The sequence below is a fragment of the Oncorhynchus mykiss genome, chromosome 3, assembly GCF_013265735.2.
Source record: "Oncorhynchus mykiss isolate Arlee chromosome 3, USDA_OmykA_1.1, whole genome shotgun sequence".
Lineage (NCBI taxonomy): Eukaryota > Metazoa > Chordata > Actinopteri > Salmoniformes > Salmonidae > Oncorhynchus > Oncorhynchus mykiss.
In genome coordinates, this window is record NC_048567.1 from 17,567,377 (window position 1) to 17,582,783 (window position 15,407).

Sequence of the window (15,407 nt, forward strand, 5' to 3'; positions counted from 1 at the left end):
TATTATGTTAGGCTATATTCTATTCTATTATGTTAGGCTATATTCTATTCTATTATGTTAGGCTATATTCTATTCTATTATGTTAGGCTATTTTCTATTCTATTATGTTAGGCTATATTCTATTCTATTATGTTAGGCTATATTCTATTCTATTATGTTAGGCTATATTCTATTCTATTCTATTAGGCTATATTCTATTCTATTATGTTAGGCTATATTCTATTCTATTCTATTAGGCTATATTATATTATGTTAGGCTATATTATATTATATTATGTTAGGCTATATTCTATTCTATTATGTTAGGCTATATTCTATTCTATTCTATTAGGCTATATTATATTATGTTAGGCTATATTCTATTCTATTCTATTAGGCTATATTATATTATGTTAGGCTATATTCTATTCTATTAGGCTATATTATATTATGTTAGGCTATATTCTATTCTATTTTATTAGGCTATATTATATTATGTTAGGCTATATTCTATTCTATTATGTTAGGCTATATTATATTATGTTAGGCTATATTATATTATGTTAGGCTATATTCTATTCTATTATGTTAGGCTATATTCTATTCTATTATGTTAGGCTATATTATATTATGTTAGGCTATATTCTATTGTATTATGTTATGCTATATTCTATTCTATTATTTTAGGCTATATTATATTATGTTTGGCTATATTATATTATGTTAGGCTATATTCTATTCTATTATGTTAGGCTATATTCTATTCTATTATGTTAGGTTATATTATGTTAGGCTACATTCTATTCTATTATGTTAGGCTATATTCTATTCTATTATGTTAGGCTATATTCTATTCTATTATGTTAGGCTATATTATATTATGTTAGGCTATATTCTATTATATTATGTTAGGCTATATTCTATTCTATTATGTTAGGCTATATTATATTATGTTAGGCTATATTCTATTCTATTATGTTAGGCTATATTCTATTCTATTATGTTAGGCTATATTATATTATGTTAGGCTATATTCTATTCTATTATGTTAGGCTATATTATATTATGTTAGGCTATATTATATTCTATTATGTTAGGCTATATTATATTATATTATGTTAGGCTATATTCTATTCTATTCTGTTAGGCTATATTCTATTATATTATGTTAGGCTATATTATATTATGTTAGGCTATATTCTATTATATTATGTTAGGCTATATTATATTATGTTAAGCTATGTTATATTATGTTAGGCTATATTCTATTCTATTAGGCTATATTATATTATGTTAGGCTATATTCTATTCTATTTTATTAGGCTATATTATATTATGTTAGGCTATATTCTATTCTATTATGTTAGGCTATATTATATTATGTTAGGCTATATTATATTATGTTAGGCTATATTATATTATGTTAGGCTATATTCTATTCTATTATGTTAGGCTATATTCTATTCTATTATGTTAGGCTATATTATATTATGTTAGGCTATATTATATTATGTTAGGCTATATTCTATTCTATTATGTTATGCTATATTATATTCTATTATGTTAGGCTATATTATATTATGTTAGGCTATATTATATTATGTTAGGCTATATTCTATTCTATTATGTTAGGCTATATTCTATTCTATTATGTTAGGCTATATTATATTATGTTAGGCTATAGTCTATTCTATTATGTTAGGCTATATTCTATTATGTTAGGCTATATTCTATTCTATTATGTTAGGCTATATTATATTATGTTAGGCTATATTCTATTCTATTATGTTAGGCTATATTCTATTCTATTATGTTAGGCTATATTATATTATGTTAGGCTATATTCTATTCTATTATGTTAGGCTATATTCTATTCTATTATGTTAGGCTATATTCTATTATGTTAGGCTATATTCTATTCTATTATGTTAGGCTATATTATATTATGTTAGGCTATATTCTATTCTATTATGTTAGGCTATATTATATTATGTTAGGCTATATTATATTATGTTAGGCTATATTCTATTCTATTCTATTAGGCTATATTATATTATGTTAGGCTATATTCTATTCTATTATGTTAGGCTATATTCTATTCTATTATGTTAGGCTATATTATATTATGTTAGGCTATATTATATTATGTTAGGCTATATTCTATTCTATTATGTTAGGCTATATTCTATTCTATTATGATAGGCTATATTATATTATGCTAGGCTATATTCTATTCTATTATGTTAGGCTATATTCTATTATGCTAGGCTATATTCTATTCTATTATGTTAGGCTATATTATATTATGTTAGGCTATATTCTATTATATTATGTTAGGCTATATTATATTATATTATGCTAGGCTATATTCTATTCTATTATGTTAGGCTATATTCTATTATATTATGCTAGGCTATATTTTGTTATATTATATTATATTTTATTAGGCTATGTTCTATTATATTAGGCTTTTTCTATTTTATTATATTAGGCTATATTCTATTATATTCTATTAGGCTATATTCTATTATATTCTATTAGGCTATATTCTATTATGTTAGGCTATATTCTATTCTATTATGTTAGGCTATATTCTATTCTATTATGTTAGGCTATATTATATTATGTTAGGCTATATTATATTATGTTAGGCTATATTCTATTCTATTATGTTAGGCTATATTCTATTCTATTATGATAGGCTATATTATATTATGCTAGGCTATATTCTATTCTATTATGTTAGGCTATATTCTATTATGCTAGGCTATATTCTATTCTATTATGTTAGGCTATATTATATTATGTTAGGCTATATTCTATTATATTATGTTAGGCTATATTATATTATATTATGCTAGGCTATATTCTATTCTATTATGTTAGGCTATATTCTATTCTATTATGCTAGGCTATATTTTGTTCTATTATATTATATTTTATTAGGCTATGTTCTATTATATTAGGCTTTTTCTATTTTATTATATTAGGCTATATTCTATTATATTCTATTAGGCTATATTCTATTATATTCTATTAGGCTATATTCTATTATATTATATTAAGCTATATTCTATTTTATTATGTTAAGCTATATTATATTCTATTATGTTAGAATATATTATATTAGTCTATATTCTATTCTATTATACTAGGCTATATTCTATTATATTGGGTTATAATCTATTCAGTTCTATTAGGCTATGTTATATTATGTTAGGCTATATTCTATTCAATTATTCTAGGCTATATTCTGTTCTATTATGCTAGGCTATATTCTATTCTATTATGCTAGGCTATATTCTATTCTATTATGCTAGGCTATATTCTATTCTATTAGGCTAGGCTATATTATATTCTATTATGCTAGGATATATTATATTATTTTATGTTAGTCTATATTCTATTATATTATATTAGGTTATATTTATTATATTCTATTATAATAGCCTATATTCTATTATATTATGCTAGGCTATATTCTATTATATTATGCTAGGCTATATCATATTCTATTATGTTAGGCTATATGCTATTATATTATATTAGGCTATATTATATTCTATTATGTTAGGCTATATTCTATTCTATTATAATAGCCTATATTATATTATATTAGGCTGTATTATATTATATTAGCTTGTATTCTATTATATTAGGCTGTATTCTATTCTATTAGGCTGTATTCTATTTTATTAGGCTCTATTCTATTCTATTAGGCTGTATTCCATTCTATTCTATTATGTTAGGCTATATTCTATTATGTTAGGCTATATTCTATTATATTATAATAGCCTATATTCTATTATATTAGGCTGTATTATATTATATTAGCTTGTATTCTATTATATTAGGCAGTATTCTATTATATTAGGCTGTATTCTATTCTATTAGGCTCTATTCTATTCTATTAGGCTGTATTCCATTCTATTCTATTATGTTAGGCTATATTCTATTCTATTATTTTCTTTATCATATTGTAAATAAATTGTAGTACTGATGGTAGTTTAGCATGTAATTGCTTCATCATGATAATAATACTGTATCCTGTGTTTTCCTAGCGTCTCTTCTGAAAGGTCTGAAGCACTCCAACATCGTGCTGCTCCATGATATCATCCACACCAAGGAAACCCTGACGCTGGTCTTTGAGTATGTGGTGAGTGTCAGAGAGCCATCTGGATATGTTGCACAGAGCATCATGGGTACTGTAGTACATCATGTTACAGGGCTAGCTCAGAACAGGTATTTGAGTATGTGGGGAGTGTTACAGTGCCAACTGGATATGTGAGTCAGCAGTAGAGGATCAAGATATTTGATTTGTGTAAAATGTATTTTAAGATGAATTTCAAAAAGCCACAGTTTCATTGTAGAAATAGAATAACTAACCTGTTTTATGGTTTGATTCATTTGACCTCTCACTCTTCAGTTATTGCCATTGACTTATTTAATCCCAGTCCCAAAGAGACATGAGCTCTTGTCACGTTCTGACCTTAGTTCCTTTGTTTTGTCTTTTGTTTTAGTATGGTCAGGGCGTGAGTTGGGTGGGTTGTCTATGTTAGTTTTTCTATGATTTTCTTTTTCTTTGTTTGTCCTGGTATGGTTCTCAATCAGAGGCAGCTGTCAATCGTTGTCCCTGATTGAGAACCATATTTAGGTAGCCTGTTTTCCATTGTGTTTTGTGGGTGGTTGTTTTCAGTCTTTGTGTATTTGCACCAGACAGAACTGTTTCGGGTTGTTTCTTTGTTATTCAGTGTTCATTTTTGATTATTAAAAATCATGAACACTTACCATGCTGCACCTTGGTCCTCACCTTCTTCCACCGACGACGGCCGTTACAGCTCTGGCTAGTTTTACACACATATTCTTTGTTTATAAGATGGTGGAACGTTTAGTAATGTTTAGTCTTGCCTGTTAAAAACAGAACCCAAGCCTGGGATATTTTCCTCAAGGCTTTAACAGAAACAGTGATCTGAGTGCCATATAATGGTGGCCTAACCACGAGTGGCATGGCAGCTTCATGCCCAGCTTTGAACCCAGCCCTGGCTTCATGGGGGAACATTTTAATTGAGGGTTGCTGTTTCTGTAGGTTTCCATAGCACACATGCATGTACACACGCACACACACCCACACACGTGCATACACACACACATGCATGCATGCACATGTACACGCAGATACACACACACATGCTGTGGACAGCAATAGCAGCAGGAGTTCCCTCACTCTGCTGTGGAGTAGTGTGGCCTGTTGTTACTGCTGACATATATGGATAACATCCACTGATAAGTTCAAACCAGCCAGAATACCAATCTCCTCCAACCTCTAGGAGTAGTAAGTCTCTGCTCAGCATTACTCCAATAGACCATATACTGTATCTAAATAGCTCAACCTCTTTGATGTTGACATGCAATACAAGACCCAGCCATCTCTCAGAATAACCTACTAAATAATCCCGTTCCATGTTTCTTTTCATCCGTACTGTGTGCTATGTGGCCTGGTGCATCAGATCAAGAGCCAGTTCTGATATCGTACGGTATGTACGCTAGTCTAGTGTGTGGACCCCCTGTTGGTCAGAAACAGCATGGTTCAGCAGGGTCAGTGGGAACATCTGCTCCTGGTAATACATTCTGACCAGATCCTCTGAGAGATGACAGAACCAGGCCCTGGGCAGTCTGTAGCTGGTTGTAGGGATTCTAATGAGGATGCTCTCTGGCCTTAAGGTGTACATTTTGATTACCTGGAGAACAGAGGTCAGGCTGGATGAAGGGGTTTGTGGAGGTCTTTCGGTGCTGTTTCTCTGCTCCATGTGCAAATATAAGAGCTAACCAATTTAAAGTATATATATTCATCAAGTAGATGCTGTCTGTAAGTGGACACGGTTGACAAGGATCTGTCTTTATTATGACAGATCACCCTTCTCTCACTGTGAATGTTGAACAGACAGAGTGAATAGCGTATATTTGACAGAATGGGTAATGCAACACTGTGGATCTGTGTGTTGTCGTTGGTGTGGAGACAGTTTTTTATTTGCAGCTCAGCCAGTTTCATGCTGTTCTATTCTGCTGTGTTCAGACCTGTAATTCCAGACTCTTTCATATACAGAAGGCTCCACACCAAGCCAAATCAATTCATTTTCCTCATCTAGCAGGTAATGACAATTGACAGGGAGCGAGCGGGACCGAGAGAGAGAGAGAGGTAGAGAGAGGGAGAGAGAAGAAATGGAGAGAAAGTGGGGGTGAGAAAGATATGGAGAGAGGGAAAGACAGAGAGAGAGATAAAGGGAGGGAGGGAGAGAGACAGAGGGAGAGTAGGTTTTGAGTAAGGTGGACAGGCATGGCTGAAGCTTGTTTGAGCGTCTGGTTGAATTATTCATGAAAGGGAACACATTTATATCTGACGGTGCAAGGAGCAGCGGGGGTACGCAAATATCACCCAGCCCCACGAGCTGTGGTGTGTGTGTGTGTGTGTGTGTGTGTGTGTGTGTGTGCGCACGCGCCCCGGGTCTGCTGGCAGAATAAATCAGTGAAGTGCAGATCAGGGTAGTTCGTCTTTTCTCCCGCGATCGGACAGACAGACGACTCTGCTTACATACAGCACCTAAAGACATACAGACAGTGTCACTCCCTATCTCATCCCTCCACACAATCACATTAAGGGCTTTGTACCAAAGGTTCCCTCTGTGGATCATTCTGTTGATATAGACCGGATATCATTCATCCGCAGACAGGGGAGACAGACTGGGGAAGAAATAGATGTTGCGAGTGACGTCTGCTGCAATTCAATTGAGTTTGTGTCTCCAGCCTGGCGCCTTACTGATATTTTATCATGGACGGATGACAGTAGGTCAGAGTTGCTTTGAATAGCAAGGGGAAAGCTATGAAAGCCAATAACTTTTTTCCATTAGCTGATTTTTCCATCCTCAAACCAAGCTCACATTCCGACCAAGGTATATTCAAGACAAGCAACACAATTAACAAAAAGCCAATATCCTCACTGCCAAGAACCTCTTTCTGCTGCTTTTACAGTTCAGATGAATATCTTCAAATACTGAACAGCATCAATACATTTATACAAACATATTTTAACTTCATTTTTCATGTTGACTTATTTTTTGGTTCATTGCAAAGCATTGTATTGTGATCTGTTTTTATGATTTTATGTGTCTTTATTTAGACATATTGTAATCTAACGGTCCTCTCTTTCTCCCTGACAGCACACAGACCTGTGCCAGTACATGGACAGGCACCCAGGAGGACTGCATCCAGACAACGTGAAGGTAAGACTGCTGCTCATTATCATGACTATATTACTACAGTAAACCACACTGTCTTGAGCATCACTAATACGTCATAGAATCCTACAGTTTTTACAGTAACACTGCTGAGGAGTGATGCCCACACACATGGTTAGATAGGAGCAGTGTCCTGTAGGCTTGCTTAAATTACTTCAATGAACTACACCGTTGAGGAGTAACACACACTGTTAGAGTAGGGGTCATGGAGGATGGGAGGGATGGTGTGAAAGGGGGGTGTTGTATAGAGGAGTCCTATGAGAAGGGGGGGGGGGGGAGTTCAGGCATCGTGGGTTATGTAACACTCCATACCTAATATTGTCACTAAGGATTTCCATATGTAATGTATTTATCCTGTTGACGACCGACCGCCTGCCTCATTGAAATGCGTGTTTTAATAATAGAGGATTATTCCCAGAGAGGGTGTCAGGGGAAAAAAACCTGCTTCCACCTCTTAATCTGTAAACATATGTTGTGTCCCAAATGGCACCCTATTCCCCATACAGTGCACTACTGTTGACCAAAGCCCTATGGGCCCTAGTGAAAAAAAGTGCACTATATAGGGAATATGTTATAATTTGGGATGCAAACAGAGTCCCGGGTGTACGACAGGCCAGGACGTGTCCTCACTGTGTCACCATGTAGCCTTTGAAATACTTTAAGAGAGGCATTTGTTTGTAGATGAATGTCCTCTGACACTGACATTGTGATAAATGTTTCCTCTGTCCTAACTGGACTAGAAGGTCGAGTTAGAGACAGACGTAACGAAATAGACAGAGACAGAGACAGAGACAGACACATGTATGTTACCCAAAGGGCCAGCAGCTGGTGTTAGCCATAATGCTCTCCATGGTGGGAGGACAGATGGAGAGGAAGAGAGAGAGGAACCAGAACCAGTCTTTCCCTAGTGGGAGGACAGGCAGAGTATAGAGGAGCTCTAATGACCTGGCAGTTGAAACGAAAACAAACTGACTATGTGAAGGCAGAGGTTATGTCCTAAATGGCCCCCTATGCACTATGTAGTACACTACTCTTGACCAGGGTCCCTAAGGGTGCCATTTGGGTCCCTAAGGGTGCCATTTGAGGCACAGAGACACAGACCCGGACCATTCGTTAAAATCAGCAATCAAAATCAAGATGGAGGCAGCATGGCGTATTGAACTGTTTGCCAATGTGCCACTCTTCAGTGCTCTTGTGTGTCAAGAGCCGGAGACACTCCAGTATGTGTTAACTGTAAATGGAGGGTATAATAGCTATATTTGTAACCAGTGAGGAGCAGAGTAGACAGACAATTTGCTGGAGATTCATTCCCTTCATTACAGTGTCTCTGATTAATTAACAGAGAAAGTGGCTTGTCCTCGTGTGTGTGTGTGTGTGTGTGTGTGTGTGTGTGTGTGTGTGTGTGTCTGTGTTTGTTGAACTATTCTTCATTTGTTAGTCCCCACAAGGTCAAATGCTATTTCTAGGGGGTTTAAGGTTACATTAAGGGTTAGGAGCTAGGGTTAGGTTTAAGGTTAGGGTAAGAGTATGGGTTAGGTTTAGGGGTTGGAGAAAATAGGATTTTGAATGGGACTGATTTGTGAGTCCCCACAAGGTTAGCTGTACAAGACTGTGTTTGTGTGTGTGTGTGTGTGTGTGTGTCAATCAGATGACAGATGGGGTTTAAAATTGTTTTTGTTCCCTGGTTGAGGTTATTTCAGAAAAAACAGCTTCTGACTGAAGATACAGATCTTCTATGGTGTGTGTGTGTGTGTGTCCCTGTTGAATAATCAGAGACATAAAAGCTATTAGAGTGTGTGCTGTCTGATATGGCTGGATAACATTAGCATTAACCTAGCAGAAAACACTTAGACCTTCACTAGCTAATGCAATTATCAGTCAGCCTGGCCAGCAGAGAGAAGTGTTTGTGTTGTTTGGAGCGTGTCTTATTACAGAACTCCTTCTGAGAGCATAGTACAGAACATGTACCTTTACCCATACACTTATTTGATTACAGTGTTCTCCTTTAAATCAAATCAAATCAAATCAAATTTATTTTATATAGCCCTTCGTACATCAGCTGATATCTCAAAGTGCTGTACAGAAACCCAGCCTAAAACCCCAAACAGCAAGCAATGCAGGTGAAGAAGCACGGTGGCTAGGAAAAACTCCCTAGAAAGGCCAAAACCTAGGAAGAAACCTAGAGAGGAACCAGGCTATGTGGGGTGGCCAGTCCTCTTCTGGCTGTGCCGGGTGGAGATTATAACAAAACATGGTCAAGATGTTCAAATGTTCATAAATGACCAGCATGGTCGAATAATAATAAGGCAGAATAGTTGAAACTGGAGCAGCAGCACAGTCAGGTGGACTGGGGACAGCAAAGAGTCATCATAAAAGGTATTCCTGGGGCATGGTCCTAGGGCTCAGGTCCTCCGAGAGAGAGAAAGAAAGAGAGAATTAGAGAGAGCATATGTGGGATGGCCAGTCCTCTTCTGGCTGTGCCGGGTGGAGATTATAACAGAACATGGCCAAGATGTTCAAATGTTCATAAATGATCAGCATGGTTGAATAATAATAAGGCAGAACAGTTGAAACTGGAGCAGCAGCACAGCCAGGTGGACTGGGGACAGCAAGGAGTCATCATGTCAGGTAGTCCTGGGGCATGGTCCTAGGGCTCAGGTCCTCCGAGAGAGAGAAAGAGAGAAGGAGAGAATTAGAGAACGCACACTTAGATTCACACAGGACACCGAATAGGACAGGAGAAGTACTCCAGATATAACAAACTGACCCTAGCCCCCCGACACATAAACTACTGCAGCATAAATACTGGAGGCTGAGACAGGAGGGGTCAGGAGACACTGTGGCCCACTCCGAGGACACCCCCGGACAGGGCCAAACAGGAAGGATATAACCCCACCCACTTTGCCAAAGCACAGCCCCCACACCACTAGAGGGATATCTTCAACCACCAACATACCATCCTGAGACAAGGCTGAGTATAGCCCACAAAGACCTCCGCCACGGCACAACTTAAGGGGGGGGGGGGGGGGGCGCCAACCCAGACAGGATGACCACATCAGTGACTCAACCCACTCAGGTGACGCACCCCCTCCAGGGACGGCATGAGAGAGCCCCAGTAAAGCCAGTGACTCAGCCCCTGTAATAGGGTTAGAGGCAGAGAATCCCAGTGGAAAGAGGGGAACCGGCCAGGCAGAGACAGCAAGGGTGGTTCGTTGCTCCAGAGCCTTTCCGTTCACCCTCCCACTCCTGGGCCAGACTACACTCAATCATATGACCCACTGAAGAGATGAGTCTTCAGTAGAGACTTAAAGGTTGAGACCGAGTTTGCGTCTCTGACATGGGTAGGCAGACCGTTCCATAAAAATGGAGCTCTATAGGAGAAAGCCCTGCCTCCAGCTGTTTGCTTAAAAATTCTAGGGACAATTAGGAGGCCTGCGTCTTGTGACCGTAGCGTACGTGTAGGTATGTACGGCAGGACCAAATCACAGAGATAGATAGGAGCAAGCCCATGTAATGCTTTGTAGGTTAGCAGTAAAACCTTGAAATCAGCCCTTGCTTTGACAGGAAGCCAGTGTAGAGAGGCTAGCACTGGAGTAATATGATCAAATTTTTTGGTTCTAGTCAAGATTCTAGCAGCCGTATTTAGCACTAACTGAAGTTTATTTAGTGCTTTATCCGGGTAGCCGGAGAGTAGAGCATTGCAGTAGTCTAACCTTGAAGTGACAAAAGCATGGATTAATTTTTCTGCATCATTTTTGGACAGAAAGTTCCTGATTTTTGCAATGTTACGTAGATGGAAAAAAGCTGTCCTTGAAATGGTCTTGATATGTTCTTCAAAAGAGAGATCAGGGTCCAGAGTAACGCCGAGGTCCTTCACAGTTTTATTTGAGACGACTGTACAACCATTAAGATTAATTGTCAGATTCAACAGAAGATCTCTTTGTTTCTTGGGACCTAGAACAAGCATCTCTGTTTTGTCCGAGTTTAAAAGTAGAAAGTTTGCAGCCATCCACTTCCTTATGTCTGAAACACATTCTTCTAGCAAGGGCAATTTTGGGGCTTCACCATGTTTAATTGAAATGTACAGCTGTGTGTCATCCGCATAGCAGTGAAAGTTAACATTATGTTTTCGAATAACATCCCCAAGAGGTAAAATATATAGTGAAAACAATAGTGGTCCTAAAACGGAACCTTGAGGAACACCGAAATTTACAGTTGATTTGTCAGAGGACAGACCATTCACAGAGACAAACTGATATCTTTCCGACAGATAAGATCTAAACCAGGCCAGAACTTGTCCGTGTAGACCAATTTGGGTTTCCAATCTCTCCAAAAGAATGTGGTGATCGATGGTATCAAAAGCAGCACTAAGGTCTAGGAGCACGAGGACAGATGCAGAGCCTCGGTCCGATGCCATTAAAATGTCATTTACCACCTTCACAAGTGCCGTCTCAGTGCTATGATGGGGTCTAAAACCAGACTGAAGCATTTCGTATACATTGTTTGTCTTCAGGAAGGCAGTGAGTTGTTGCGCAACAGCCTTTTCTAAAATTTTTGAGAGGAATGGAAGATTCGATATAGGCCGATAGTTTTTTATATTTTCTGGGTCAAGGTTTGGCTTTTTCAAGAGAGGCTTTATTACTGCCACTTTTAGTGAGTTTGGTACACATCCGGTGGATAGAGAGCCGTTTATTATGTTCAACATAGGAGGGCCAAGCACAGGAAGCAGCTCTTTCAGTAGTTTAGTTGGAATAGGGTCCAGTATGCAGCTTGAAGGTTTAGAGGCCATGATTATTTTCATCATTGTGTCAAGAGATATAGTACTAAAACACTTGAGTGTCTCTCTTGATCCTAGGTCCTGGCAGAGTTGTGCAGACTCAGGACAACTGAGCTTTGAAGGAATACGCAGATTTAAGGAAGAGTCCGTAATTTGCTTTCTAATAATCATAATCTTTTCCTCAAAGAAGTTCATGAATTTATCACTGCTAAAGTGAAAGTCATCCTCTCTTGGGGAATGCTGCTTTTTAGTTAGCTTTGCGACAGTATCAAAAAGGAATTTCGGATTGTTCTTATTTTCCTCAATTAAGTTAGAAAAATAGGATGATCGAGCAGCAGTAAGGGCTCTTCGGTACTGCACAGTACTGTCTTTCCAAGCTAGTCGGAAGACTTCCAGTTTGGTGTGGCGCCATTTCCGTTCCAATTTTCTGGAAGCTTGCTTCAGAGCTCGGGTATTTTCTGTGTACCAGGGAGCTAGTTTCTTATGAGAAATGTTTTTAGTTTTTAGGGGTGCAACTGCATCTAGGGTATTGCGCAAGGTTAAGTTGAGTTCCTCAGTTAGGTGGTTAACTGATTTTTGTCCTCTGGCGTCCTTGGGTAGACAGAGGGAATCTGGAAGGACATCAAGGAATCTTTGTGTTGTCTGTGAATTTATAGCACGACTTTTGATGATCCTTGGTTGGGGTCTGAGCAGATTATTTGTTGCAATTGCAAACGTAATAAAATGGTGTATTCTAATAATACAACTAGTAATAAAATTAGTATTCTACCTATTATTTAATAGAACTGTCTGTCTGTATGACATCACCCAAAACAACCTTCCAGTCAGTCACGCTCTTGATGTGATTATATCCAGTCAGCTGAATGGGGTTCTCTTAATGAGAGCCAAATAGACTGATGTGAAACTGACACCCCTGACAGTAGGGCTGGGCAATATGGCCAAAATATCATATCACGGAATACAAAAAAAGGACAGTATGACAGTATTTCATGGTATTTCATGTTTTTGAATAATAAAATCTCTAAACTTGCTGTATGAGTAGTGTGGCCCTAGAGTAGCAACATATACATTCTAAGTGATTTTAATGAGTCTTTCTCCATTCTGATTGTTTAACACTGTTCAATTCAACTTGAACTGATAATCATTTCAGCATTTTCATACATTTCTGCATTTCCTGCACGATATGGGAAAACAACCTCTGCCTTATTTTTAACCAAATGTTGCTATTTGAGTTGCGATTTAGAGCAAAACACATGGGTGAACTGATGGAATCATGGAAATATAATGATTATTCTAATTCAAAAGTTAGAATATAATACTGAGCACTTTGAATACAGTGTTGTTTGACATGACAATTAATAAAAAATCCCCCAGGGAGGAGTTATAGTGAAAGGGTAGGAACCAAAGTGTTGATAAGTGTTTCCTAGGGAATCCTATAATCTTTGGCTACATGTCATGTTTTCTCTAAGCTACTTCATGTAGTTAACATATTCATGCTTCTAGTATTCCTCTTTGATTTAGAACAGTGGTTCCCAGACTTTTCATAGTCCCGTAAGTCTGCCACACACACTATACAATACATTTATTAAACATAAGAATGAGTGTGAGTTTTTGTCACAACCCAGCTCATGGGAAGGGCACAAATAATAATATTATAATAATCAATTATTGTGCTCTTTATTTAGCCATCTTACATATAAAACCTTATTTGTTCATCAAGCATTGTCCCCACAGGTTAATGAGAAGTGTGTGCTTCAAAGGATGTACATAATTCTGCAACGTTGGGTTGTATTGGACAGAGACTCAGTCTTAAATCATTTTCCATACACAGTCTGTGCCTGTATTTAGTTTTCATGCTAGTGAGGGCGGAGAATCCACTTTCACAGGTATGTGGTTGCAAAAGGCATCAGTGTCTTAACAGCGCAGTTTGCCAGAAATCCAGAAATCTGGCAGTGGCTTCTGATTAAATAACATTTTCACTGAACCGCTTGTTGCATTTTTGATGAGGCTCTCTTGTTCAGATATCGGGTAAGTGGACTGGAGGCAGAGCATGAAATGGATGACAAATCCAGTTGTTTGTGTTGTCCGTTTTGGGAAAGTACCTGCGTAATTGCACACCCAGCTCACTCAGGTACTTCGCTATATCACATTTGACATTGTCCGTAAACTTGAGTTAATTTGCACACAAAAAATGATGGAAAGACCTTTGTCATGATCTTGTTAATGCAGGCAGAAAATTATCTCCAATTTCTTAACTTCTTGGCGCACCCATCCCTTTAGCGGGATCCTTTTCATCAACATCCGCTGAATTGCAGAGCGCCAAATTCAAATTAAATACTACAAATATTTAATTTTCATGAAATCACAAGTGCAATATAGCAAACACAGCGTAGCTTGTTGTTAATCCACCTGGCGTGTCAGATTTCAAAACACTTTTCGGCGAAAGCTATCCAAGCGTTTATGTTAAGACATCTCTCTCGGCAGACAAAACATTACAAACAGCTAGCAGCAAAGTAGATTGGTCATAAAAATCAGAAAAGCAATAAAATGAATCGCTTACCTTTGATGATCTTCGGATGTTTGCAGTTACACAATAAATGTTCCTTTTGTTCCATAAAGATTATTTTTATATCCAAAATACCTCCATTTGGTTTGCGCTTTATGTTCAGAAATCCACAGGCTCGAGTGGTCATTACGGGGCAGACGAAAATTCCAAATAGTATCTGTAAAGTTCGTAGAAACATGTCAAATGTTTTTTATAATCAATCCTCAGGTTGTTTTTACAATAAATAATTGATAATATTTTAACCGAACCGTAGCATTTTCAATAGGAGAGTGAGAGAACATGTCTGCTCCAAGCTGCCTCCGCATGCAAAACGCTGCTGGCACCCAGCCATCCACTGACGTGTTGTGATCTTTCTCTCTCATTTTTCAGAGTAAAAGCCTGAAACTATGTCTAAAGACTGTTCAGACCATGTGGAAGCCATAGGACAAGGAATCTGGTTGATATCCCTTTTAAATGGAGGGAAGGCATGCAATGGAACAGGTAGCTTTCAAAATAGAAGACACTTCCTCTTTGGATTTTCCTCAGGTTTTCGCCTGCAATATCAGTTCTGTTATACTCACAGAAAATATTTTGACAGTTTTGGAAACGTGTGTTTTCTATCCTAATCTGACAATTATATACATATTCTAGATTCTGGACCTGAGAAATAGGCAGTTTCATTTGGGTACGTTTTTCATCCAAACATCAAAATACTGCCCCCTACACTAAAGAGGTTAATCATAGCCTCAATGTTGTCCCGCACATTGAATATAGTTGCGGAGAGTACCTGTAATCCTAGATTCAGATCATTCAG

The 15,407-nt window shown here is 37.3% G+C and overlaps 1 protein-coding gene across 2 annotated transcripts in view; it reads left to right on the forward strand.

Moving 5' to 3' along the window:
* LOC110503753 (cyclin-dependent kinase 14) overlaps window positions 1–15,407 on the forward strand; it is a 233,248-nt gene that overhangs the window by 83,169 nt on the left and 134,672 nt on the right. For both annotated transcript variants that reach the window (XM_036970578.1, XM_036970579.1), the window contains 2 exons: window positions 4,041–4,135; window positions 7,194–7,256. In XM_036970578.1, the coding sequence (XP_036826473.1) occupies window positions 4,041–4,135; window positions 7,194–7,256 (158 nt within the window). The remainder of the gene's footprint in view (window positions 1–4,040; window positions 4,136–7,193; window positions 7,257–15,407) is intronic.